Source organism: Aspergillus candidus (assembly GCF_002847045.1).
Source record: "Aspergillus candidus strain CBS 102.13 unplaced genomic scaffold BDW47scaffold_13, whole genome shotgun sequence".
Taxonomy (NCBI): Eukaryota; Fungi; Ascomycota; class Eurotiomycetes; order Eurotiales; family Aspergillaceae; genus Aspergillus; species Aspergillus candidus.
The window spans coordinates 1-25,828 of record NW_020194018.1 but is presented as its reverse complement, the minus strand read 5'-3'; the positions used below and the strand labels follow the sequence as shown (position 1 = coordinate 25,828).

At 51.2% G+C, this 25,828-nt stretch overlaps 7 protein-coding genes across 7 annotated transcripts; 5 read left to right on the top strand and 2 right to left on the bottom strand.

Moving 5' to 3' along the window:
* Positions 1–24: 24 nt before the first annotated feature.
* Positions 25–2,012, top strand: BDW47DRAFT_130862 (mandelate racemase/muconate lactonizing enzyme family protein; the record flags this gene model as incomplete). Its single annotated transcript, XM_024817189.1, has 4 exons — positions 25–517; positions 573–677; positions 744–1,349; positions 1,413–2,012. The coding sequence occupies exons 1-4, from the start codon at positions 473–475 to the stop codon at positions 2,010–2,012; spliced, it is 1,356 nt and encodes a 451-aa protein (XP_024673421.1). The 5' UTR covers positions 25–472.
* Positions 2,013–2,085: 73 nt separating this feature from the next.
* tim21 lies at positions 2,086–3,307 on the bottom strand. Its single transcript, XM_024811972.1, has 5 exons — positions 2,984–3,307; positions 2,740–2,924; positions 2,626–2,680; positions 2,468–2,567; positions 2,086–2,420 (listed from the first exon to the last, which is right to left on the bottom strand). The coding sequence occupies exons 1-5, from the start codon at positions 3,275–3,277 to the stop codon at positions 2,335–2,337; spliced, it is 720 nt and encodes a 239-aa protein (XP_024673420.1). The 5' UTR covers positions 3,278–3,307; the 3' UTR covers positions 2,086–2,334.
* Positions 3,308–3,693: 386 nt separating this feature from the next.
* BDW47DRAFT_12400 (ADP-ribosylation factor GTPase-activating protein) lies at positions 3,694–5,830 on the top strand. The gene is made up of 6 exons (XM_024816167.1): positions 3,694–3,913; positions 3,986–4,121; positions 4,184–4,367; positions 4,426–5,153; positions 5,221–5,538; positions 5,591–5,830. Exons 1-6 carry the CDS (start codon positions 3,848–3,850, stop codon positions 5,617–5,619), a joined length of 1,461 nt encoding a protein of 486 aa, XP_024673419.1. The 5' UTR covers positions 3,694–3,847; the 3' UTR covers positions 5,620–5,830.
* A 558-nt stretch (positions 5,831–6,388) lies between these two features.
* Positions 6,389–8,455, bottom strand: BDW47DRAFT_103001 (folic acid synthesis protein). The gene is made up of 4 exons (XM_024811971.1): positions 8,178–8,455; positions 7,718–8,049; positions 7,457–7,665; positions 6,389–7,397 (listed from the first exon to the last, which is right to left on the bottom strand). The coding sequence occupies exons 2-4, from the start codon at positions 7,913–7,915 to the stop codon at positions 6,416–6,418; spliced, it is 1,389 nt and encodes a 462-aa protein (XP_024673418.1). The 5' UTR covers positions 7,916–8,049; positions 8,178–8,455; the 3' UTR covers positions 6,389–6,415.
* A 1,210-nt stretch (positions 8,456–9,665) lies between these two features.
* Positions 9,666–11,265, top strand: BDW47DRAFT_102998 (nitronate monooxygenase). The gene is made up of 3 exons (XM_024811970.1): positions 9,666–9,798; positions 9,908–10,169; positions 10,235–11,265. Exons 1-3 carry the CDS (start codon positions 9,786–9,788, stop codon positions 11,025–11,027), a joined length of 1,068 nt encoding a protein of 355 aa, XP_024673417.1. The 5' UTR covers positions 9,666–9,785; the 3' UTR covers positions 11,028–11,265.
* Positions 11,266–11,925: 660 nt separating this feature from the next.
* BDW47DRAFT_102996 (cytosine permease) lies at positions 11,926–13,959 on the top strand. The gene is made up of 3 exons (XM_024811969.1): positions 11,926–12,442; positions 12,495–12,711; positions 12,786–13,959. The coding sequence occupies exons 1-3, from the start codon at positions 12,212–12,214 to the stop codon at positions 13,886–13,888; spliced, it is 1,551 nt and encodes a 516-aa protein (XP_024673416.1). The 5' UTR covers positions 11,926–12,211; the 3' UTR covers positions 13,889–13,959.
* A 5,524-nt stretch (positions 13,960–19,483) lies between these two features.
* tif35 (translation initiation factor eIF3 core subunit g) lies at positions 19,484–21,048 on the top strand. The gene is made up of 4 exons (XM_024811968.1): positions 19,484–19,658; positions 19,724–20,333; positions 20,434–20,605; positions 20,704–21,048. Exons 1-4 carry the CDS (start codon positions 19,642–19,644, stop codon positions 20,754–20,756), a joined length of 852 nt encoding a protein of 283 aa, XP_024673415.1. The 5' UTR covers positions 19,484–19,641; the 3' UTR covers positions 20,757–21,048.
* The last annotated feature ends 4,780 nt before the right edge of the window (positions 21,049–25,828 follow it).

Genomic DNA, 25,828 nt, shown 5'->3' with positions numbered 1-25,828 from the left:
CACCACTGTAGACCTCTACACTGTCAAGCACGGGGGATAATCTAGACAGGTCATCCAAGAACCGATCAGTGTGCTCAAGTCGGAGGTAATCCGACACTCCCCAAACCAGACGTCAATGGTGGAGAAACCCACGCCATGCCCGGAGCCAATTAACCCATCAATCAGCGAGTCCCCTCCCCACAGAACCCTAGAGGAATCGTGGAGAAACAGTGAGCGTCTCCCGCGCATTAACCCCGATTTAGCCTGCTTGATGAGGGGGGTCTTTACCATATAATTGCTACTGTCCCACTCGGCTGCTACTACGTTTCTTTCTTTTGCAGATTTTAGACGAGATTTATGCGGATTGACAGTTCACTGTTGGTATTACTGAGGATTTCATATAGAGTGTTCATGAGGTAGTGTGCAGTTGTGTGGTATACTGCTTGCGTCGTCAACACCCCGCATCTAGAGTCCAGTCTCCTATCCAGACAACATGGTAAAGATCACGGGCTTCAGCACTCGGGATGTCCGGTTCCCGGTGAGTCTGTCCTGATTGCGCTGGGACGCTACTGTATCACTAACGCGTGAACAAGACATCCCTCGACAAGACGGGCTCCGATGCCATGAACGCAGCGGGCGACTACTCCGCCGGTTACTGCATCTTCCACACGGACTCGGACCACGAAGGACACGGCATGGTAAGATAACTAATTCCGTCCCTCAGCCTCGAGTCCCAGTCTATCTAATACCTAGACCTTCACCAGACATTCACCATCGGCCGAGGCAACGAGATCGTCTGCGCAGCAATCACCCTCCTTGCCCCCCTCGTCGTAGGCAAAGACCTAGACGATCTCACCTCCAACTGGGGTCAAACATGGCGGTACCTCGTCTCAGACAGCCAACTGCGCTGGATCGGCCCTGAAAAAGGCGTCACTCACCTCGCCCTGGGCGCCGTCGTCAACGCCCTCTGGGACCTGTGGGCCAAGACCCTCGGCAAGCCCGTCTGGCGCATCGTCGCGGACATGACCCCCGAGGAGTTCGTGCGCTGCATTGACTTCCGATACATCACTGACGCCTTGACGCCCGAGGAGGCTATCGCTCTTCTCAAAGAGGTCGAGCCTGGTAAGCAGGAGCGTATCCGTGACGCGGAGCGCAGCCAGGCTGTGCCGGCTTACACAACCAGTGCGGGATGGTTGGGGTATAGCGAGGATAAGATGAAGGCGTTGCTGGGTGAGACGCTTGCGCAGGGGTACCGTCACTTTAAGATCAAAGTCGGGGGCAACCTCGAGGATGATAAGCGGCGGTTGCGGATCGCGCGCGAGGCGATCGGTTACGACCGGGGGAATATCCTTATGGTGGACGCCAATCAGGTATAGCACCCCCTCCATATACACCCTACCCCTGCGTATAGACCCAGCTAAGAAAGACAACAGATCTGGTCCGTCCCCGAAGCCATAACCTGGATGCAAGAGCTCTCAGAATTCCAGCCCTGGTTCATCGAAGAACCCACCTCCCCAGACGACATCCTCGGCCACGCAGCGATCAAAAAGGCCCTCGCGCACACCCCGCACGGACCCATCGGCGTCGCCACGGGCGAGATGTGCCAGAACCGGGTGATCTTCAAGCAGCTTCTGCAGGCTGGCGCTTTGACCGTGCTGCAAGCAGACGCGTGTCGGGTCGGCGGCGTCAACGAGGTCCTCGCTATCCTGCTGCTCGCGCGCAAGTTCGGGGTGCCGATTGTGCCGCACTCGGGCGGCGTGGGGCTGCCGGAGTATACGCAGCATTTGAGCACGATTGACTATGTTGTTGTGAGTGGGGTGAAGAGCGTGTTGGAGTATGTGGATCATTTGCATGAGCATTTTGTGAATCCGAGTAGTGTGCGCGAGGGGTACTATGTTACGCCGATGGAGCCTGGGTATAGTGTGCAGATGAAGGGGGAGAGTATGGATCGGTTTGCGTTTCCTGGGGAGGAGGGGAAGAGTTGGTGGAGAGGGGAGGAGGCGAAGGTTATTTTGGAGGGGCCGCGGATTTGATGGGATGTTTTTAGACGGGAGGAAATACGTTAGAGATGATTTGATTTGCAGTAACTGTGTGGTATTCGTAAATGTTCATTCTATGGTACAAGCGAATAGTTGGCCAGGGATAGTAGCACTGGCTTAGAGAACACTGGATCGAGTCCGATTTGCTCTTGAGAATCCCTCGGCTAGTCTCCCGCCGGGGTATGTGTACAAAGATGAGGCACGCTTTCGTGACGCCTTACTACACTCCGACCGCGGAGCTGGGTCTAGATAGCCGTGGAAATCGAGTCAGTATCATGTTCTGATATACTGACCACACCACATCCAGCATCAATGCTTATCGCCATTGGATGCCGAAGATCTTTAGCGCCTTGCCCACACCAGGCTTGTCATGGGCTTGCTCGAGAATCAGACGCGAGTGGCCTTTCAGGTATTAGTATAGAACACACCCAATGTAAAGAAGAGCATACCTTTAGCATCCAGCGCAAGAAGCTGATACTCCCACTCGGACTTGTCGAGCGGCTTCATCATGTGCACGACAACGACGCCGGAGTTCCGCGGGCCGGCAACCTAGTAATGTAGTTAGTTAACTCCATCTCCTCACTCCGCGGTCAATGATAAAGCTCACATGGAAGTTCATGCGCAAGTGTTCACGACCCAGGCGATCCTTCTCAATGGTTGTCCTTTACACACAGGTTAGCCACGTCCACCCACATAAGCCACGGGAAATGATCAAACATACGCAATAGGCCGGTTCCGCGCCCATCGGCTCCAAGTATTCTCGCCAAAAGCCGTAATCTCGCGCCGGTCCCCGAGCAAGTCCGTACAACGGGGATCGTCCTTGATGCGCTCGACGGCCTTTTCAAACTGCCAGGTACGACTATTGGGGGAGAAGACCTCGGTGTAGAGAAGGTAAAACACGCCGCCCTATCCATTTACACCCCGTCAGCCTTTGATCCTGTTTTGATGTAGGGGTCGAGTCGTACAGTAAGCGTGGCGCCGACCAAAATAACGGCGAGATTGACCGACTGCTGCGTTGCCCGCGCGACCTTCTCCCGCCCGCTCAGCTCCCCCCATTCATACCGGCCGTCGTCGGACAACACGGTGACGTTTCTCCTTCGCGGGGAGGGCGTCGCTCCGGGCTGTTGGCCTATGTCGCGGTAGGTGGCATAGCTGCGCGCGAGGTCGGCGGTGCGGGGAAACCGAGCAGTAGCAGCAGCAGGGCGCAGTAGAAGGACACGCGAGGCCTGTGCGGAAAGGGGGCGAAGAGAGAGACTCATAGCGACATTGCAGGGAAGGGGAGGGGTCGCTTAAAGGACATGGATGGGAGAATAGTCGAACTCAGGACGATGGGAAGTATCTCAATCAGTCCAGGTGAATCCCGAGAGGTTCTTCTCCATTTCCCGAAAAGGAACGTTTTGGTCTTTTTCAGAGAAATGAAAATAAATTACGGGCAAATGGGCCTCACCGCCCGCCTCCCGCCGGATTGGGTCACGTGGATGACTGCTTGCGGTGGGATCATTCCGGGTAATCAAGTAATTTGCAATACAGGTTCAAGACCGCCCCCGCAAAAGGGGTCTGGATCGCAGCCAAGCCGTGCGTCATGTCGTGTAATTTGCAAGACCGACAGTGCCAATCCATGGGTGGATTTCCGACCACGTTCGACCCTCCTTCTCGACCCGATTTGATCTCCATATTATCTTGTTCGCTCTCTGGTTGTTCCCAGCGTTCCTTATTCTGACTTCTGTCATCTTCTCCTTTTCCCTCCTCACTTCGACTCCCCCACAACACCACCCTTTCCTCGGTCTGTTCGTTATCTTTCCGGTCTCCCTTGTTCTCCCCTCTTCGTTATGGCTGCCTCTAAGGCCGAGTCTCAAAAAATCTTCGAGAAATTGAAACTGAAGCCGGCAAACAAGGTACCCCTCTTCGCGCCCCTAACAATACCACGTCGCCATCTGGGACACTCAGGCTGATTTTTCTACTTCCAGGTCTGCTTCGATTGTGGCTCCAAGAACCCAACATGGTCGTCCGTTCCGTTTGGCATCTATCTGTGCCTGGACTGTTCCTCTAACCACCGCAACCTGGGTGTCCACATCTCCTTTGTTCGCTCCACGAACCTCGATCGTATGCTCTCCGCGTTCATGGCCATCTTATATCTACCGTGAAATTGAGACTAACACGTACAGAATGGCAATGGGATCAACTGCGGACGATGAAGGTCGGTGGTAATGAGTCCGCTACCAAATACTTCCAGTCGCATGGGGGCTCCGCTGCTCTGGCCAGCAAGGACGCCAAGGTCAAGTACACGTGCAATGCCGCGAACAAGTATAAGGATGAATTGAAGAGACGCGCCGCGGAGGATGCCCGGCAGTGAGTGCTCCTAACAATCAATCAAAGGTCTAGGAACTAACCGCACGTTCACCGCCAGGTTCCCTGACGAGGTCGTGGTTGACGTTCCGGCTGGCACCCCGTCCAATGGCTCCAACACCCCCGCGGAGGCCGACGACGATTTCTTCTCCTCGTGGGACAAGCCCTCGATCAAGCGCCCGAGCAACCCTCCCTCCCGCACGGGCACCCCGCCCGTCGTCGGCCGCACGGCGTCGCCCTTCCTGAACACGGGCGCAAACGGAAACGGCACCACCCGCTCCAAGTCCCCCCTCTCGGCCTCCGACAAGGAATCATCGCCCGCTCCGGCAGCCATCAGGTCGAGCGCTAGCGTGCGGAAGACCGCGGCCACAGGCACCGCGAAGAAGGCCAGTGTCCTGGGCGCGAAGAAGGCCCCCAAGCTTGGCGCGAAAAAGGTCGTCGCTGCGGACACAATCGATTTCGACGAGGCCGAGCGCAAGGCGAAGGAGGAAGCGGAGCGCATTGAGAAGTTGGGCTACGACCCCGAGGCTGAACAGGCCGCGGCGGACGCCAAAGCGGCCGCGGCCACCGCCGCCAAGCCCATCGCCGCCCCCTCGCCCATCAGTCCCCCCAAGCCCAGCTTCGGCGCGTCTCGGTCGTCGCAGGACCGGAACTCGAGTGACGTGGAGCGTCTCGGAATGGGCGTTGGCCGGCTGGGTTTCGGCCAGACGTTCAGCAAGAAACCGGTTGCCCCGAAGCTGGGCTTTGGCTCGGTCGGTCCCGTCGGGGCGGTCAGGACCGCAGAAGATGGTGAGCCACTTTCACTTCCCATTTGGTCGAAAATACCCAAGATCCACTAACCAGGTGTGCCTTGTAGATGCGGAAATCCAGCAGAACACGACGCGATTTGGCCAGCAGAAGGGCATCTCGTCCGACGAATTCTTTGGCCGCGACCGTTTCGACGCCAACGCCCAGTCCGAGGCCAAGGAGCGGCTGCGTAATTTCGATGGTGCGACGGCCATCTCCAGCAACACTTACTTCGGGCGACCGGAGGACGAACTGCCCATGGGCGACGACACCTACGGCGATCTGGAAACGGCAGCCAAGGACTTTGTGCGCCGCTTCGGCATCACGGCCGGTGACGATCTGGAGAACCTGTCGAATCTGGTGGGCGACGGTGCGGTGAAATTGCAAGGTATGACTGCTTCTGACTGGCCTCACATAAGTCACCACTAACCTAGCAACAGGCGCCATACGGAGTTATCTGAACAGCTAGATGATTGAGAGTTCGTGCCTTGCATACCATACCGTACCATACCATACCATATTCCATTGGCCAATTGATTCTATATGGCGTTTGTTTTATCATCTGCTCTTCTTTTATCTTCCCTATGTCCCTCAATGAGTTAAATCCGCCATGTCGACCGCGCCCATTTCCTTGATATGTAGATTCCTCCACCAACGAAGAGGAATCACACATCCCCCGTCGGCCATCATCCTGATTAAATGTCCCTGCGCCTCCCCACCTTCCAATTCCCTTCTCCGTTCTACTTACCGGTTGCGATTGTTCGCTAGCGTCAATACAAAAATTCCGTCCCGTTACGTTCATCACTCAGTCCGTCTTTCTTCGTGGGAGACGTTGAGTTGAGTTGAGCTCTGATCTGAGTTGGGTTCGCTTCTTGTATATCTTTTTCTTTTTATCTTGTTTCTCGTTCTGTTTTTTTGCTTGGTTTTGTGTTATTTTGTTTTGCTTGCTCTGCTTGATGTGAGTAAGGCCAGGTAGGTAGTAGGTAGGAAGGTAGATGGTAGGTAGTGCTGGAGTTTTCGTTCCTTATTATCTGTTCTGGACGAGTTGCAATATCTAGAATTATTACTTTACTTCTTCTCTCCCTGTTCAATCGTATAGGCCTTCAAAAGCAATAGATGACAGTATGCAGTAGTGTTATATTCATTAGTATGGTAATGATACAATTCTCTATGCGACATTGTTGAAATATCCACACCCTCCCAAACCCAACCCAACCCACCTACTAAACAATACAATAATAACCCCAAGACGAAAAAAACACACATCACCCCCTATAAATCGCATCCGCCACCTTCGCAACCTGCCACATCTCACGCACATCATGCACGCGCACGATATCCGCACCCCCAGCAACACTAGCCGTAACAGTAGCAGCCGTACCCCAAGAGCGCTCCTTCGCCGTCCGCACGCCCGTCAAGCTACCGATGAAGCGCTTGCGACTCGGCCCCATCAGCCACGGCAGACCCTGCAGTCCATGCGTGCTCGTGCGCAGCGCCTGCAAATCGCGCAGCAGAGCCAGGTCTTGCGGCTGGTTCTTGGCGAATCCGAGACCTGGGTCCAGGATGATGCGCCAGCGGCGGATGCCGGCTTCTTCGGCGTCGGCGATGCGGGCGCGCAGCTCGGCGCCGACGTCGGCGAGAACCCCGTTTGGGTAGTCTGTTAGCTTGGTCATTGTGGAGGGGGTGCCGCGCATGTGCATCAGGATGATGGATTTGCCGGTTTTGGCGGCTGTGGAGAGCATGGCTGGGTCGAGTTGGCCGGCTGAGACGTCGTTGATTATGTCTGCGCCGGCGGCGCAGGCTTCGGCTGCGACGCGCGCGCGGTACGTGTCGATGCTGATGGCGATGGGGGATGCCTCGGGGATGGTGGTCCGGATGTGCCGGATTGCGGGGATGACGCGGGCGAGTTCCTCTTCTTCGCTGACGGGGGTCGAGCCCGGGCGAGTGCTCTCGCCGCCGATGTCGATGATTGTGGCGCCTGCGGCGATGAAGTCGCGGACTGTGGTTGTGAGAGATGCGAGGTCGGTCGGTGAGTGGGTGCCGCCGTCGGAGAAGGAGTCGGGGGTGAGGTTGAGGATTGCCATTATGTGTGTTGGGCGCGCTGAGTCGGTGGCGTGGAGGGAGCCGAAGGTGGGTGAGATGGGTGTCGTTGCTGTTGGGGGTGGGTGCGGCGGTGCGAGGGATGCCAGGTGCGAATCGTAGGTGGTTGTGTGGTCTGGGAAGGGGGGCGCTTCGTGCCCAATGAGCCTGGTGGAGTTGTGGTTAGCTGAACTGTGGTTGAGACTGGGTGGTGTTGAGAAGCATACTGGCACAGAGGTCGGAGGACGAAATCTCGCTCAAGCATCAACTGGTGTGGGATGGTGAGGCGCTCGTTGGAGAAGACTTGCTGGTCGTAGAGGAGGATGTCTAAATCAATAGATCGCGGCCCTTTGTCGATCAACTTCTTCCTCCCAAGTGCGATCTCGATACCCTGGAGCGTGTCTAATAGCTCCATCGGGCCCAGGCTGGTTTCGACCTAGGCGAGGTTAGTTGCGACGGTACACTCCCGGTGGAGGAAAAATTCTTACCTCACAAACACCATTGAGGAACGGATCCTGGTCGAGGACGTACATGGGCGCCGTCTCGTAGAGGGAGCTTGTGCGCTGGACCTTGACGCCCACCCGGTCCATTTCAAGACACGCCGCCTCGATCATGTCGACGCGGTCCCCGACATTGCTCCCGAGAGCAATGAATGCTCGGTGGGACGGTGGCTGCACAGGGCCCATGCTGGAATTGGATCTGGCTATCGGGCTGTGGGAGAAATTTCGAATGTGGGATATTGTCGGAGGGGATTGGCTAGCGCCATTTGCCCGGGAAGACGGAATCTGATTGCTATCCTTCTGAACCGCTCGTCGCAGCCCTGGATGTGTGGATTAGCCGGTCATGTCGAATGGCATTGCGTTATTTTTGTGCCGTACATGAGACAACAAAAGCCATTTGCGGGATGTACGGTATATTACGGACGTCTCAGAGGAAGTGCATGCGTACCATATACAGAGAGATTTCTACCAGATGGAGAGGGTTAGATAATAATATTTGAGCGCAGATCAGATTGAGGGGACCTGCCTCTTGCCCAGATCTCGACTGCTATTCATGACAATCCCTCGTGGGGTGCGAAAAAAACTAATTCGCGCAGAATACCCCGAGCGATAGCCACCAGCGGCGTGGTTCAAAGAGGCAGCAGTACCATGCCAATTGGGAGCTGGCCCTAATCGCATACTTGCAGAGGTGAGAATGGATTGAAGCGCTGCGGGGTGTTGCACGCCGGACGGAAAAATATATTCGATACGTCATGTGCTTCTTATGTCATCCCTTCTGCTTATGTCAACAGCGTTATGACTGCATATGCAATGTATGTCAAGATCATCTTATCTCTTGGGCAAACTCTCAAGTTTCCACCCAGGTCGACAGCATGGATAAGAACTCTGCTCGTTTTTTATTCTTATCCCCGGTCTATTGCAACATCGCAATCGCACTTTGCTCAATGTCTCAATTCTCGACGTTAATCCAAGAGACCTCCCTGGTGGGGTAATCCAACCACTGTTGATACACAAATTTGGACGCCAGTTGTGACTTTCCGATACCACGAATGTGAAGATTGTTCGGGACAGACCACTCCTAATCAGTAATCATATTTTCTACAGAAAGATTGTTCCATTACTCATCCAAACGCTCCACCATAAAGGTGTCTCACTAGATTTTAGGGCGGCCTCTATTCCGGTGGGAATCAGTATCCGACTCGTTTGCCGAGTCCTGAGTTTAGGGCTCCCCGCAACAATACGATGCTGGTGGGGAAAAGCTAAGAGCATTTTTTTTTCCTGGCCAGAATCGGTTCGTTTGCTAGGAGGAGTTGTCGGCATATAGAGCACTTTGGCGGTGTCTTTCATTGGACTGTGGTATGGTGTCCGATTTCGGCTATTCTCGGCACTAGTGACGATGTATATACACCATGAAGAATGATGGAAACAATCTCAATTACCCTAGAATAAGCCACTTGATGATAGTAGTCTTCCTGCGGATAGTAGTCTTCCTGCGAGTACACCATTCGCTTTCACAATGTTTACTCGGCTAGCCGTGGAGGGTGGTTCTCCCCAATCCCAATCTTGGATCGATCCCTATTTATAACCGTTAGTCAGTGGAACCAACCTGGTCAGTGCGGTCTCCATGGACAGGTACACTGATTGATAAAAAAACACTCACATGAATCACAAGTAATATGCCCTACACCGTATGTCTCTGTAGTGTCGTTTCAATCACTGGATTGACAGGAATAGCCCTCTGGCGGCCTGCAGCCTTTGTGCCTCGAATGTGACCCCCGTCCTGCTGCCTCAGGCATCGAGGCAACCCCGCCCAGTGATCACTGATCAGGCGATTCGGCAAAGCCGATCAGGTGGAATTGGAAAGCCTCGGTTCGTTTTCCTCTGTTGATGCTTCGCCCTCGGTCCCGCCCCGTCTCCCCCTTCTTCTTTTTCTTCTTATTAACCTCGCTCCATCGTTTCCCTTCCTCCTACCCCGGATTTTCCTTCATCTCTCCATCTCTCCTCCTTTGATCTCTCCCTTCTACCATTTCAGGTTTCCACTCATAACACATTCATCATGTCTTCTCCTCGTAAGTTCCTCCCCATGTATTTCTCCGCACGTGTCACCGCGCCCGTGGAAATGAACCCCGATACATGGCGGTGGCAAGAGACCCCATATTGACGAGTCACTTTCCAAAGAACAAATCCGCACCCCTCTCACGGATCTGCTCAAGATCCAGCATCCCGTCCTGCTGGCCGGTATGAACGTGGCTGCCGGCCCCAAGCTGGCTGCTGCGGTCACCAACGCCGGTGGTCTCGGTGTCATCGGTGGTGTCGGTTACACCCCCGAGATGCTCCAGGAGCAGGTCGATGAGCTCAAGAGCTACCTCAACGACAAGAACGCCCCCTTCGGTGTGGACCTGCTGCTTCCCCAGGTCGGCGGTAGTGCCCGTAAGACCAAGTGAGTCGCCAATACCCTGCACAAAATGGTTGTGTCAACAGCTAATCAATTTGTCCCCCCACCAGCTACGATTACACCAAGGGCAAGCTGAACGAGCTGGTCGAGATCGTCATCAAGAGCGGTGCTCGCCTGTTCGTCTCCGCCGTCGGTGTGGCCCCCAAGCCCGTCGTCGAGCGTCTCCACAAGGCCGGCATCCTGTACATGAACATGATCGGCCACCCCAAGCACGTCCAGAAGGCCCTCGACGCTGGTGCCGACATCATCTGCGCCCAGGGTGGTGAGGGTGGTGGCCACACCGGTGACGTCCCCACGACCGTCCTCATCCCCACCGTTGCCCAGCTGTGCAAGGACAAGAAGAGCCCCCTGACCGGTGGTCCGGTGCAGGTCGTCGCCGCCGGTGGTCTGTACAACGGCAACTCGCTCGCCGCGGCCCTCATGATGGGCGCCTCGGGTGCCTGGGTCGGCACGCGCTTCATCCTGTCCGAGGAGGCCGGTGCCCCCAAGGCTCACCAGGAGGCCGTCCGCACCGCGGGCTTCGAGGATAACGTGCGCACCATCATCTTCACCGGTCGCCCCATGCGCGTGCGCATGAACCCCTACATCCAGAACTGGGAGGAGAACCGCCAGGACGAGATCAAGAAGCTCACCGCCCAGGGCATCATCCCCGTCGAGCACGACTTCGAGAACCTGCCCGACGATGTCGATGACGACACCCTGGACAACGCCCGTCCCTACCTGATGGGCAAGGTGTCCGCCGTCGTCAACGAGAAGAAGTCCGCCAAGGCCATCGTCGACGAGCTGGTCAACGACGCCGCCGTCCTGATCAAGCAGGGTAACAAGATGCTGTCCAAGCTCTAAGCTTGTTCGTTCATTTGGCAATTTTTCATGTTTCCTTTCCCCATTAGAAGTCGATGTTGCATGTGACACGAGCACGGTGGATGGATACAGATCTGCATTCTACATTTACTATACCTCTTGAGCCCGGTCCCATGCGTTTTGTGTACATACATGGGTGTAACATTCTATTTATCTATTTCTTTTGTTTTTTATTAGCAAATTGGTACCAAAATTGATGACTCGCAAGATTGAGTTTTTGGAAAATTCCAACTGGTTACTATTTATTCCAAGATCGTAGCGGTCTAGGCTGTGGGCTAAATGCCGCGTGCGATTGCCGACATCTGCCGAGCAAATCGATGGATGGATAGATGCACTAACCTCAATGTGTCCATGGCTTGGGACATCGAGTATCTAAAATATTAACATGGGCACTTAGTAGACAAGCACTCTGACGACTGAAATACCCTGGGGACAGACTTGGTTGCCACTACGGGGCCAGGAGATGTGTATCTCGATCCACTTTCAGGTGCTGTGATCGATAAGGGTTTTGGTCATCGGGGGTGTTTTTTTGAATTAACTACGTACCTAGTCCTTTAACTATCCATGCTTGACAACTTGGTTCCTCCGATAGCTGGATAGTATTAGGTACCAAAGTTGATAAGATTTTCTTCCAGAAAACAGCCCAGAAGCGCTTATCAGCCGAGTACGTACTGAAAAAGGCATGAGGAACAAAATGGCGGGATCCTCCTATCACGACGTATCACCGCACGGCTTATCACCAACCAATCATCAAGGTATTCTCCCACGTGGATTGGAGTTAGCTGGGTGGGGAAATCGGCTCCAGACCTGCTGCCAGTGTCTTTTTAGCTCTTTTGATTTGGAGAGGGGGGGACAAGCGATATGGGATACTTATTGGAAGGATTCTGCTGGGCTCTGGGGAGGGGAAGGATGGAGCAAAAGATCGAAGATAAAGGAGCATGGATTCTTCTGATTCTGCATCTTCCTGTTATTTTTTTTTTCCTATTCGAGCTGTGTTGAATTTGGGAATTCTGTGATTGAGAGCCCCTTGCTTTCTTGTTCTGCATAGTGTTGTTTTTTTGAGCGGTGGGATCCTGCGACGTCTTCCTGCTGGTTTATTCTTGATACGACACTGTTGGAAGTTGGGGGACACAGTCTAGTGGATTCCCTTTGCTGCCACTACCATCATGATGTTGACAGAAAAAGACATGGATATTGAAAAGGGTCCTCACGCATCCGATACAACCGTCGATGACAGCGCCGATGGAGCCGTTCCAGGCCAGAGCTTCGAGTACGGCGGCTCGATATATGCGAAGATTCAGCGACTGGCGGGAAAGTTGAACATCGAGCAGCGAGGGATCGAGCGTGTCCCGGCGGAGGAACAAATAGATACCTCGTATTTCAATATTGGGAGCATGGTTCGTCCTCAGATTTTGGATCACATTGTCTGCACTTTGCTGACCGTCACAGTGGCTCGCAGCCAACATGGTGGTTAGTTCATTCGCAATCGGCGTGCTGGGAAAGTCGCTGTTTGGACTCCAATTTGTGGATGCCATTCTTGTGGATATATTCTTCAATCTTCTGGGCATCATGACCGTCTGCTTCTTTTCGTGCTTCGGTCCAGCGTTTGGGCTGCGACAGATGGTGCTGTCGAGGTTCTGGTTTGGGTGGTGGCCAACGAAATTCAGTAAGCTGGTTCCCTGATCATAATCACCCTGCGTCCGTTGTGAAGAAATCTCCCGCTTATACTCCTCCCCGCAGTCGCCATCCTAAACGTTCTCGCCTGCATCGGCTGGTCCGCAGCCAACGCCATCGTCGGAGCCCAGCTCCTCCACGCAGTCAACAACGACGTTCCCGGATTCGCAGGAATCCTCATCATCGGCCTATGCACGCTGTGTATCACATTTGCCGGTTACAAGGTGGTCCACATGTACGAGTACTGGAGCTGGATCCCGACGTGCATCGTCTTCATCATCATTCTTGGCACTTTCGCCCACTCGGGCGACTTCAGGAACGTCCCCATGGGCGTGGGTATGTCCGAGCTGGGCGGTGTCCTATCCTTCGGGTCAACCGTGTACGGCTTCGCTACTGGCTGGACCAGCTACGCAGCCGACTACACGGTATATCAGCCGGCTGACCGGAGCCGGCGCAAGATCTTCCTCTCGGCCTGGCTAGGCCTGATCATCCCGCTGCTCTTCACGCAGATGCTCGGCATCGCCATCATGTCAGCCACCACCATCGACGACGGTCACAACAAGTACCAGGCCGGATACGACGCCTCCGGTAACGGCGGCCTACTTGCCGCCGTGCTCGAACCCCTAGGCGGCTTCGGCAAATTCTGCCTCGTGATTCTAGCGCTTTCCATAATCGCCAACAACTGCCCCAACATCTACTCCGTCGGGCTGACCCTGCAAGTAATGAGCCGCTACTCGCAGCGTGTGCCGCGCTTCGTCTGGGTCTTCCTAGGCTCATGCGCCTCCATCGCCATCGGCGTCCCCGGCTACGACCACTTCGAAGCCATCCTCGAGAACTTCATGAACATCATCGCCTACTGGCTGTCCATATACTCTGCGATCTCCCTGTGCGATCACTTCTTCTTCAAGCGCGGCTTTGCCGGATATCGCCCTGAGCACTATGACCAACCCGATAAGCTCCCCCTGGGTATTGCTGCGGCCGTTGCCTTTGCTTGCGGTGTCGTGGGCGTGGTCCTCGGTATGAGTCAGTCGTGGTGGGTCGGGCCGGTTGCCTTGCACGCGGGCCTAGCTCCCATAGGAGGTGACGTGGGTTTTGAGCTGGGATTTTCTTTCGCGTTTGTCTCGTATCTAGTGCTAAGGCGGATTGAGTTCAGGGTTATTGGTCGGTAGAGGGTATTCGTGTTATCTCGATCGTCTTTTTGTTTTGGTTTCAACGGTCACCCTGGGAGGTATATGTCGTTCTGTTTCATCTAGAAAGCTTTGTAAATAGTGTAATAGTATAAGCTTTGTACGGACATCTTGACCTGTACAAACTCATATGATCGTGCTGTAGATCGCCGACAAATGCCTCCGGTGCTTCACCCAGCCAGGACTGCCCCGTGGTGCCTGAACTTTCTCAACCAACCACGTACGCATTGACTGCCATCTTGCTCTCCCTGTTGACAAATCCCGAGAGCTGAAGCTACCACTATTGCAGAATTATTGAGATTCAAACTGCGTGTAGACAGGAGGAGACTGAATACTTTTGTGAAGTGTAACGGGACTCGATTTGTCGACTGTGAGGTAATGGGATGTGAAAAAAGAAAGATCTTTTCCTGTGAGATCTTCTAGTGATTGTACGTTGCAATGTTTGGTGTGTGGCAGTTGCATCAAAAGGCAGGGCCAATAAATAATGATTATGAAGATTGTTGTCAGAAAGATGGTAGGTAGAATGTAGCCGGTGTTTTTCTGCCATATGTAATTTCCTTCAACTGACGACCATCATACTATATCTCTAACGGTTCACGAAGAAAATGAACAATATATGGCCATCTTTCAATCATTTGTGTCGGTTTTCCTTGGCCATTAAGTTAAGGAATGCTAGATCTAGTTACATAAAAGTTTTGATGGTAGAAACAAGGTGTTGTGGATCCGGCATTGTGTTAGATACCAGCAATAGCTGGCTATCTTTATCATTCAAGTCGTGGAGACAAGTGAGTATGCATCTTTTGGCCTGTGTCTGCTTTCAGATTGGACACATCTGTTGACTCCTTGGGTAATAACAAAGATGGCATACGAAAGAAAAGGAAAAGAAAAGAAAGAAAAAAAAAGAAAGAAAAAAAAAAAAAAAAACCCCAACGGAAGGAAACTCAATATCAGCGCCGGTAGTAGCAAAGGATAGAAGCCGCGTTCTATCTGCATAAGACAGAAAGATAATATCACCATCAAACCTGGATACAAGCCGGCCTGGAAGAACTAGTCACCATTTAGCAATCTCGCTGCCCGCATGTCATCTGAGCTAACTGCTGACTGACTTGGTGGGATTAGACTCAATATTATTTCCCGGTTTCCCAGAGCCGCTCGGAGGCTTGTCATCTTTCAAAGTTGCAACAAGAATAACAGGCTTTTCGATCAAGACTTCGTTGTGCCCTCCTCCACATCGGGAGAGTCCCGGATAAATCAACGCAAGGAACACGCCAATGATATCTCTATCGTTCTGGCCTTCAAGACCAGAAAGCCGGACCTTGTGATGTGTTTCAGCGTCAATAATAGTGAGCCATTTTAAGTGACCTTTGCGTATAATTAGCTCAGGGAACCATTTGTGAGCCGGGAAGCAAAATTGCCATCTGTACTGGCTTGATGAAGAGGCCATCTTCGCTGCAAGTTCAGCCGCTGGGTTTGCTATTTGCGTCCTGAATCTTTCCATTTTATGCTCCCAATTAGAAGCTTCGAGTCTGTGAAACCTGTCAAGGAATTTGTGAATGGAATTCGTCAAGTAGTAGCAATGCTTTTCGACTATATCTCGGTATTTCGGATGGGCCATATAGGCACGAACGGTACTTGATTTCCACGCGCTGGTGCTTTCGAAACCTGTACTACTTTAGCCCGTCTTCGTCTACTTTATAAGAGGCAAAGACGCAAACCTTTGCGGGGGTTCAAGTAAGACATTCCTTCCTGGATATGACATATTAGGTCTTGCTGCGTCTTTTCTCCAATTATCGAATATTCAAATAGGCCGTTCCAGGTGTATTGAAAGATCCTGCTAGTCATAATTTCCATTTGCACACCATCGGGTCCTTTGGGAAATGAGTAAGGTTATCCAGGCATTGCTCTGTGCAGTTTTTTCGTTGAGATATTTTTCTCGCAAAGTTCTTGGAAATTGACAATGTCCGGGAAATTCTCGACCCAATTTGAGACGTTGTCTCGAATCACCATGAAGTCCTCTTGGATCCTTGCGTCGCTGATTTGATAGTCTGAACCATAGTTTCCCAGCTTCATATGGCAGCCAGAAAGCTCTGTCTTCAAGTATTTATTACGATACTCTGCTTCTTGTAGAGCTCTATCTTTCTGTACCAGCTGGTTTTCATACCAGTCCACTAGAGAATTGCAACTTTGTTCAATTCTATCGCGCAAGATGTTTGGATCTTCTGTTGAGGTTCCTCGAGGATGGACAATCTGTTCGCCATGCTCATTGCATTCAATCTGTTGCTGGTATTGTCTTTCGATTATGCGTTGACTCTGCCTGGTTGTCAGTCAAAGATATCCAGCGGGTGTAGCCCGTGTTTCACTATAAGATACTCACACCATGGTGTTCTTGTCCAATGAGCTGATGGTCGATTTTGAGTGATCCATCTTTAGCTGTGGTTCCAGGAAATTGGGTGACGCTTAAACAGGCTCGAAATAAAACGGAGAAACTGGGGGCGAGAGCACTGCTCAGATCAGCTTTGATGATTCGCTTGGATATTATCGTTGACGACATACAGTAGACTGTAGTTGAAGTGTATAGGATAAGACTAGAAGATCCTCGATAGATAGGGTGTCAAGTAACAAGAGGTAATTGCGTTGAACACAGTAGGTCTCTCATGTCAAATTGAGGAGAAGGAGTTATACGGTTGCATGTTACAAATGCAATGTCAGTGAATGACTTGAAAAAATCAAATTACGGTTCCTTTCTCTTTCACATAAATATTACATTCACTCTTGATGACATAGTCCTGAGCTTTGGCAAAGCACTCATCAGCTGCAATCATATGCTCTTGTTTACACTTTTCCGATCTCAAAACAACTCCCCCTTTCAGATTTTTCTTACATTGGAAAAAGACTCCAAAAGATACCTCAACATAGAAAACACAATTCTAAAAGGCTCGGTTTTTGGTGAGCACAGAATAGCTTATCATATCGGTTACCGGGCTTCAGATTCCTCGCTTGAGTTTCTGTCGGTCCTGATAAGTGACGGACCCCCCCACCCCCAAGAGGACAGGATGATGACCAACCCCAATGAAAGGGTCATTATTGCTGTGGATTTTGGGACCACTTTCTCTGGTGCTGCTTGGGCTCAGGTAAACAATGTAAGGCTGCCACTTATGATCTCCAGTATTGAAACATATTTATGCTAAGCTTCCTCTAGCCCGAGAAACACTTTCTCATCAACCAATGGCCATACAACGCTACCGACTCTCTCGATGGTAAGACAAGTGAAAAGGTCCCAAGCGAGATCGCATATCAATATGACAATTCCGGTCCAAAGTATCTCTGGGGTTTCCAAATCCCACAGAGTATGCCACGCCACCAATGGTTGAAACTCGAACTTTCCCGGGACCAGAAATCAAGATCAAACCCTCGCTTATCTTCTTCATACAAAGATATTCGGCATGTCCCAGAGCCTTACCATTCGTCTCCTGAAGATCTTGTCGTTGATTACCTTAGTGGTCTTCGGGATCACATCTTCAGTAACTTCAAACGTCAGATAGGTAGCTCATTCGATGGCAAAGATGCCGAATTTGTCATAACTGTCCCAGCGATATGGTCAGACCTTGAAAAAATGAAAACACTTTCATGTGCGGAGAAGGCTTATTTCGGAGGAGCATCAGAGATTCGCGTGATCTCTGAGCCTGAAGCAGCCGCAATGTACAGTCTTCACACACCTGGCCTACATGGCCTAAAATCAGGCGATACCGTTGTTTTGTGCGACGCAGGCGGTGGGACTGTTGATCTTATCACCTTCTCGATTGTTGAGCTGGAGCCTACAATACGCCTAAAGGAGGAGGCACCTGGCGACGGAGGCCTCTGCGGCAGTACCTTTCTCGACAGGAGGTTTGAGGACTTTCTTACGGATAGATTATCTTCGCTTCCTGGCTGGGATTTTGATACCTTGGAAGAAGCAATGGGTCGATTTGAAACTGTAGCAAAAAGAACTTTCAGCGGCAATCCTAATGACTCATTCATGTTTCCCGTCCCAGGTCTTTCGGACAACGAGGAGATGGGAATCAAAAGGGGTCGACTGCAAGTAACCGGGGATCAGATGGTCGGCTATTTTATGCCTGTTCTTGAAGAGATTTATACTCTCGTGAAGGGTCAAATCAGGAATTCGAGTAAGAAAGTGAAAGCAATCTTTCTGGTCGGGGTGGTTTGGACAAAGCCCGTTTCTTCTCAAGTTTCTGCGTGAAAACTCTCACCTGACATCGAGGTCTTAGTGCCTCCTGACGGATGGACTGCCGTGGTCCGCGGCGCTTTGTTGAAGACTCTAGGCGAGACAGCACCTGGTGCCAAGTTAACCTCCGTTATATCTCGTGTGGCCAGGAAGCATTACGGAATGATTATCTCGACAAGCTTCGTGAAGGGTGTACACGACACCAAGAAAAAGTAAGTTTCTTAGCTGCCCGGTATATAGCTTTCAGGCTCAATAAGTCACAGGTACTGGGATTCCTTTGGAGGTGAATATCGCATCAAGGTGATGACATGGTTTATCGAGAAAGTATGCATCAATCATGGTGCGGCAAGACTTGTTTTGACATGCATTTAGGGGCGATTCAATAAGCGAAACAGTTCCGGTTAAAACTACTTGGGCTCAGCATCAGCTCAAGAGTCTAGGCCCTCTGAATTCCATACATGTCACTCTCTACGAGTTGGATACCAATATGGGCCAAAAGCCACCACTTTACTTTAACCGCTGTTAGTAACAGCTCTTTCGACATTTTGAGACACTTTTGCTTACAGTTTGTCTAGTCATGAAACAGCATGCGGTCTTGAATCCTCCCCTGAGTAAGATCCAAAAGGGGCGTCTTCCAACTACCGAAGGAGCGGATGGGAAGGATTACTACCTTATCAAATTCGACATCCATGCAGCTTATTTTTCAGCACATTGCCAGTACACCCTATGGTATGAGGGCGTCAACCATGGGTATGTCAAAGTCGACTACGTTTGAAGCCCTCAGTCAAGCTCAGCAAACAGCATGGATTATTGTCTTCTCCATCCACTTCTCAGCGATTTCTGAAAAGATGAAAGTCGCGAGCTACAATAATGCAAATACCTTCATAACAAGAGACAATTTTCACTTACAGCATGAGTCACCCATGCCTACATCCAATTTGTTTCAGTTCGATCAGCAGTACTTCATTATCACTGTCCAGAAAAAAAAAGAAAAAAAAGGAAAAAGAAAAGAGAGAGAAACAGATGAGAGGCTTCGCTCAAGATTACCCCATCAGACCTTTTGATCATTTCAGCCCTTGGAACCTTTCGATTGCATTATATTCCATGCTATTCAGATCAGAGAGTTGTTGACATAGGCAGCGATTGCACATGGAAAGGATCATATTAAACTGATAGCAAAGGTTTTCGGGGATTCTGCTTTTCCATATTTCAATCTCTCCCATAGGACCCCTGATGTACTGTAGAAAAAAGGACATTACCATGACTACCTCCCTACTCCGTAGTTAATTCCGTCGATGGACCGTATCCACAGTTGTGTCGAGGACCCAAAGCGGAGGAGACCCACCGAAGCAGCCCGCGAGTCCAAAAAGCAAGCCCTCGCACGTGACTCAATTGCACCAGCCACATCGCATGCGCCACGACGATTTTGCCGCGTCGAACAAATCCACAACGGATTTGCCTTTGTTGAAATCCGCAAATTCAACATCATCATCAAAACAGCACAACCCGCACAATGTCTAAGCTAGGAAAGTGAGTGAAAGCCGCCGAAATTTCACAGCGAGAACAGTCCCCTGACCGGAATTTTTCATTTTTAGCCGCGCCGACTGGGCCGACGACGAGGAGTTCGATGACCCCTCCGCGCTCCCCGCACAGCAAGTGACGACCAACAAGGATGGCACCAAGACGGTGGTCTCGTACCGGCTCAACGATGACGGCAAGAAGGTCAAGGTGACCCGCCGCATCAAAACGACCGTCGTCCGCGAACACGTCAATCCGCAGATGGCCGAGCGCCGCAGCTGGCCCAAGTTTGGGCTAGAGAAGGGCCACGCTGCCGGACCATCGTTCGAGACGACCTCCGTCGGCGAGAACATCGCTTTCCGACCCAGCGTGAACTGGAAGGCGCAGGCGGCGGAGACCGAGAAGGAGGGCGAAAAGGGCGGTATCAAGGATCAGCTCAAGGACAAGAAGGTCAAGTGCCGTATCTGCAGCGGAGAACATTTCACGGCTCGCTGTCCCTTCAAGGACACCATGGCACCCGTCGAGGAGTCTACCGGTGCCGAAGAAGGCGGCGAGGATGCTGGTGGCGTGGGCGCCGGCTCGGGCAGCTACGTGCCTCCCCACATGCGGAAGGGCGCTGCTGCTGGTGGCGAGCGGATGGCTGGCAAGTACGAGAAGGACGATCTGGCTACGCTGAGAGTTACAAACGTGAGTTGGCATATTCTTTGCTTTGTTACCCCCTTTCTTTCGTTTCTTTTTCATTTGTGTACTATCTTTGATGTGGATTGATCTGACACGTTGGCAACAGGTGAGCGAGTTGGCAGAGGAAGGAGAAGTGCGGGATCTGTTCGAGCGGTTCGGTCGTGTCACTCGTGTCTTCTTGGCCAGGGACCGGGAAACCCAGCGGGCCAAGGGCTTCGCTTTCATCAGCTTCGCAGATCGTACCGATGCTGCACGTGCCTGCGAAAAGATGGACGGATGTGAGTGCTACTCTTACTTACCCCCTTCTCCTATGGTCGAGGATAGCAAGCAGCAAATTGAGGGACAGGGTGCTAACTCCATTTTCTTCTCTTATCAGTCGGTTACCGCCACCTCATTCTGCGTGTCGAATTCGCCAAGCGCGCTACCTAGATTCCTTAACGTTTTGCTCTCCTTTTTCTCCGCACCCCCCTTCGCCTACTTATGACACCTTGGGTCTTTTCTATCTATTCCTTATCTCTCTTATTTCTCGTCAGGCGGGCTCTTTATTCCTCCCAAACTGGCCTAAGATCTTTTCTTTGTACTGTATGACCTGATCGACGATGATGATTGCTGAAAGACATCCCGGACATGTCATTTACTTCTACTTGGATCGATTCTGCACAAAGAAAAGTTTCTCCTTTCTAGTGGTCTGGCTTCTAATTGCATTGCATTTCTACTTCCATACGTTTCATATCCGTAGGGTCCGAAGTCCTTGTCATGTCTGTTCCCAGCCGGGGGTGCAGGCGCCGAAAGATGCTTGATAGGATACAGGAAAGGCGGTGCCCTTCAAGTTTTCGCATACCAGGACATGGGGGCAAACAAGCAGACATTACAGACACGGACACGTACGCACTTCACTGTAGTCAACTCTTTTCCTCTTTTCACATGTGGCTTTTCAACCACCTACCTACCATCTTCACCCACTCACACTCCCCCATAGCCCATCCCTTACAGCATCGACACGAGTCAAATCAATGCCATTCATGATCATTCAGTGAATGAATAGGGAGCCCCGTTGACTAACCATCTGCAGCCAGTCTGTCAGAGCATTGTCATGCTGCATCCTCCCGGCTTCGTAAACCAGTCAATCAATCGTCAGCGCATGACAACAATGCCATTCAAAATCTCGTTTTTTCTTTTCTTTTCTTTCTCCATTGAGCAATACATCCGACTGGGGGGTGTGGGGGGAAAGGGTGGGCGCGTGGATCCATGGCTCCTCTTCCTGTTACATGTGCCGAAGCATCATTGCTTACCTGCTTTGCTTTGCCTGTCTGCTTGCTGGCTTGCTTGCCGGGTCCACACATCATAGCAGCAATACGAAAGCAAAAACATAGAAATGACAAAAGTAAAAATAAAAATTAAGGACAAAATCACGCACCAAGCAGCCATATCCATTGCGTATGGTAACAACAAACAGGCCCGCCTGATACGTCCTCCTCCTTCCCTCCCTCTCTTTCCCACCTCCTCATCTTCTCTCCCCTCAACCTACCCAGGTAGGGTCACACCGGTCAGCCAGCGTACCATAGGCCGTGGAAGAGCTTTGTGTCCTCTCATCCAATGAGTCCAGACAGAGACTCTCACAGCCCTCTCACACACGTAGCAAGAGGGGGGGAGAACAGGGGACGGGCGTTTTTTTCTGACATTTTTGCCAGGGATTATTCAACTTTCATCCCTTTCGGCCGGAAATCTCGATGCTACACAACCATCTGAGTATAGCCACGACGAAGTTGGATTCTTTTTTATAACATGTGGAGACAGAAGATAAAGAATGCAAGGATAAAAATTGAAATATATCAAAGTCAGTCAGCAATAAGGCCCCGCGTTACATTGCAGACAATGTTCAACGGAACCTTCATTTGTCTGATGCTCCATCTATCTATTATCCCTTCTGTATAGTGATACTATTTTCTCCTTTTCCTCGGCGTAGGACTCAAATCTAATGGGGTATTCTATTAGTATTTTTACTATTTCTGTGTATTCTCCCCTGGCTCTGCTGCTACCTACCTGCAGACCTCGGTCTCTTCCTTACATTTCCTACTTCATTTCTGTATGTATGTAGTATGTCCAGTAACTGACTGACGGCTTTTTCCCGTCCTCTCGTGTGACTTCAAATATCGTCCTTAAAAATCAGAAAAGGTAGATGGATGGTGAATAAACAGGCATCATCCACGACGAGGAGAAACTTTGGGAGCCCGCCTCCCCCAACCACGGAAGTCAGCCAGGTTCTCCGTTCCGGTTTGTGACCACCTCGTTGGTGGATTGGTAGCTGTTGGTGATTTGAACGATCTGGATATTCACATCACATTCTCTTCTGCTTAGAATTTTGTTGTTCTCACTCTGGGTTGGTTGTCAGGATGGCTGGTCATTGTAGAGTCTGTTCTGGCGAGTCAGTCGTCCGATTGTTACTCAATTCATGTTTTAGGTGGAAGGGACAAGATAATAGCAGAAGAAATATGTCTTAATACCATAAGAGATCGAATAATAATCAAAGTATCATATGAAATCTTCTATATGCTCTACCTTGCTCTGCCTCCCGTCCCTCCCTTGTCGCTTTCTTCTTTTCCCTTCGTCTCTGGGCCTCTGGGCCTCTAGGCCTTCCAGCCGTATCTTGAGAAACCGGTCACACCTCGTTCAACCGATTAGACATATTGTGCCCCCCGTGGAGTAGCACGGCGGGCCCAAAGCCATATGGATCCTGGTCCAAACAAGGAACAGGAAGGAAGGGTCTGCGGAGGGTTACAGTGTCTCTAAGATTAGATTATACGAACAGGTTCCGCGGGGCAGGGCAAAAAGTTAGATAGAGAGAACCTGGGCGAGAGGCTGAACTACCTTTTCTTGTTTGGAAAAAGAGAACAGATGGGAAAGTAAGGGGAGTCGAGCAACGTATCAGAGATGAGTTCCAATCTGGATTAACTTCGGGAGCTGATCCCACGGACGTAGTTACCTAGTTGTAGAGTATAAGCAAGCCAACGCTAAAGGCTGAACTTTGGTTCCTTGGCCCACGGAGATGGCAGTCGATAGGTTATTCTGCCCGGCCGACCCAGCGTCGCTCGGCGCTTCCAATCCCTAGTCGACAAGATAGCAGTCTCCTCATCCCGTGGGAAGAGAAAAAAAGTATGTACAACGCCCTATCATGCACACGTGCTTTATTGGAAGGCGACTGGAACCCACATGCAGGGCAAGCCGTTGGATCACACTCCCGTCGACCGAACTGGGTTAGAAGAAAGGATTTTTTTCGTAGCTCGGAGGTAGAGACATGTTCCGAAGATTGCTCCTCCGGGAGGTATCCTGGTACCGTGGGTGGTAGATGCTATTTTATTTTATTTTTATTTGTTTTTTTTTTATTCAATTTAGTTGCCTGTTTGTTTGTTTTCTTTTTGTTGCCAAGTCGGTCAAGGCATCTGGCCATAAGGTCGGAGAGCATCACATCGCCGTTTCTAGATCCAGGGCAAGTGTCCTGAACAAAGGACCGCATCTAGCACGGGCTGAGCGATATGGAAGAAGAAAAGGTGATATACCCCGGAAAAGGTAACCGACCGTTCTGGACTCCCGAGTGAATCTATGGGCGACAAGCTTTGCCGCCCTTCTTAGAAACTTTTCCGCAGTAATACCGGTCAGCTGCAGCTACTAGGCTGGGCTGGGGATCGAGAGCATTCAATGAGGAGAAGTCCGATGTTCCCAGTTGAATGTCGAGGGCCCCACTCATACAACTGATGTTGGAAGAGGCGGATAGACCGATCCCCACTTATTGATAGGCTGGTATGGGAAAGAAACAGTGATAGTCACGTTGAATGATAAAAAGGGATTGGAAAAAAAGAAAAAGAAAAGAAAAGAAAAGAAAAACAGTCTTCAAAACAGGCCCAATGAGAATGCTACATCGGCCAAATACTCCAAGCACCAACAACGCCGTCCTCAGCCATTTGCTCAGCCCCCCCTTCTTCTCCGAGAAAGGGAGACTTGGGTGGCGGCTGTCGGGGGACGGAGTGTTAGGTTTTCTTCCCACAGAAACTGTTTGAAACATGCAACTATTGAGGGAAGTTTGAATCTCGCCTACTACGTGAAATTGCTGTGCTTATGGGGCGAGATCCCTGCCCCTCGAGCTTGATGAAGACGCCTGATCCCCATTCGACAAAAATACCAGATCAAAAGGACCTGGTGACATTGGAACCTAGAGGTCAAGGTCCCGAAAAAAAAAACCCCCAGTCAGGTACCTGCCTTAGTCAATTACGCCCCCCCCCCCCCCCCCCCTCCTTCTTCTTATTCTTCAGGGCCCGCGGGACTTGTGGTAATAAAAGTAGATCATATCGACCAGATTCGGTATTAACATGACGAAAATCGTGCGGCGTACGCTGTACGGTGGCCCAATACATTATACCCTTTCGAGCCACGCGCAACGCATGTACGGCGATCCCTGATTGGTGTCGTTGACCACTACAAGATTTAGGGAGGTTGGTTTTTCTCTTTGTGTCGTGATGGATCTACTACAGTAGTGTCAAGTTGATTTCTGGGTAAGTTAGGGTTAAGTGGAGATGCCTAGATAATGAGGAGATTAAACAGAGCTGATTCAATCACCAGGCAACGATCAAAAACATCAATACCAATCCCTTGTCTTTCCGGTCAATTGCCCGAGGCCAAGCGAGTAACGCGCTATGATGACGGCGGAAAGTAAATCAAGAATCACGTAGTTACCTAGTAGGCATAGACGTCCAAGGTGTGCCCTCCTCGCCCCAGGTCATCCATCCACTCTCTGGTTTCGCCTCCCCCCATCCTCCACTTCACGACGCATTTGTCTCTAAAACTCTTCGCCCATCGACCTTTTCGTTGGCTCCCTTTAGGCTAGGGATGTAACCTTCCCGTCTCCGTCACCCACTCCTGGTTGGCAGTGACAGTACGTGTCGTTCTGTACTTCCTGTTGGGGGTATCGCGCCCCGTCTTGCGAGCAACAATCCTGCATGGCATGCCCCTCCCTCCTCCTTGGGATGCCCCCACCCTCTTCGTCCTTCAGCTTTCTTCCCTGTAAAAAAAAAGAGCCCGTTTTTGTTACCGGACCTCCGAATGGTTCTAATCACTATTTTCAGTTAATGGTGGGAAGGCATAAGCTGCTTCCTGGGAACCGTGCACATCACTATTGGACCAACTAACTTGATGCATGCCAGGATAATCATTCAGCCACTGAGAGCGGGTCCTCTCCCGAGGAATCATCGAGGTATTAGGGCTCCGTTCCATTTGATTCTTGCTTCACTTCATCGGATCTTAACTGAGAGTTGACTTGGGATTTCTTTTCTTCTCCGAATATGAAAAGAAGTAAATTGACAAGTTTGGGGGGAAGAGGAAGTGTAAAAAAAAAAAATTAAAATAAAAAAAAAAACTAAATCACGATCGAACCCCGGCGGCCGGGATTTGCAACGCCCCCTAAAACTGGAAAAGCGCGATCCCAGATCCCGAACTTAGATCCAAGCAAA

Coding starts and splice junctions, on each gene's coding strand:
- tim21 (XM_024811972.1), bottom strand. CDS start 3,277: ATGAGTCTCTCTCTTCGCCCCCTTTCCGCACAGGCCTCGCGTGTCCTT. Junction 2,925..2,983: donor TGGTCGGCGCCACGCTTACT/GTACGACTCGAC, acceptor GTAAATGGATAG/GGCGGCGTGTTTTACCTTCT. Junction 2,421..2,467: donor TCTTGCGCTGGATGCTAAAG/GTATGCTCTTCT, acceptor AATACCTGAAAG/GCCACTCGCGTCTGATTCTC.
- BDW47DRAFT_12400 (XM_024816167.1), top strand. CDS start 3,848: ATGGCTGCCTCTAAGGCCGAGTCTCAAAAAATCTTCGAGAAATTGAAA. Junction 4,122..4,183: donor TCGCTCCACGAACCTCGATC/GTATGCTCTCCG, acceptor TAACACGTACAG/AATGGCAATGGGATCAACTG. Junction 5,539..5,590: donor CGGTGCGGTGAAATTGCAAG/GTATGACTGCTT, acceptor ACCTAGCAACAG/GCGCCATACGGAGTTATCTG.
- BDW47DRAFT_103001 (XM_024811971.1), bottom strand. CDS start 7,915: ATGGGCCCTGTGCAGCCACCGTCCCACCGAGCATTCATTGCTCTCGGG. Junction 7,666..7,717: donor TCCTCAATGGTGTTTGTGAG/GTAAGAATTTTT, acceptor AACCTCGCCTAG/GTCGAAACCAGCCTGGGCCC. Junction 7,398..7,456: donor GTCCTCCGACCTCTGTGCCA/GTATGCTTCTCA, acceptor CAACTCCACCAG/GCTCATTGGGCACGAAGCGC.
- BDW47DRAFT_102998 (XM_024811970.1), top strand. Junction 10,170..10,234: donor GGTAGTGCCCGTAAGACCAA/GTGAGTCGCCAA, acceptor TCCCCCCACCAG/CTACGATTACACCAAGGGCA.
- BDW47DRAFT_102996 (XM_024811969.1), top strand. CDS start 12,212: ATGATGTTGACAGAAAAAGACATGGATATTGAAAAGGGTCCTCACGCA. Junction 12,443..12,494: donor ATTTCAATATTGGGAGCATG/GTTCGTCCTCAG, acceptor TGACCGTCACAG/TGGCTCGCAGCCAACATGGT. Junction 12,712..12,785: donor GTGGTGGCCAACGAAATTCA/GTAAGCTGGTTC, acceptor TCCTCCCCGCAG/TCGCCATCCTAAACGTTCTC.
- tif35 (XM_024811968.1), top strand. Junction 20,334..20,433: donor CTACGCTGAGAGTTACAAAC/GTGAGTTGGCAT, acceptor CGTTGGCAACAG/GTGAGCGAGTTGGCAGAGGA. Junction 20,606..20,703: donor CTGCGAAAAGATGGACGGAT/GTGAGTGCTACT, acceptor TTCTCTTATCAG/TCGGTTACCGCCACCTCATT.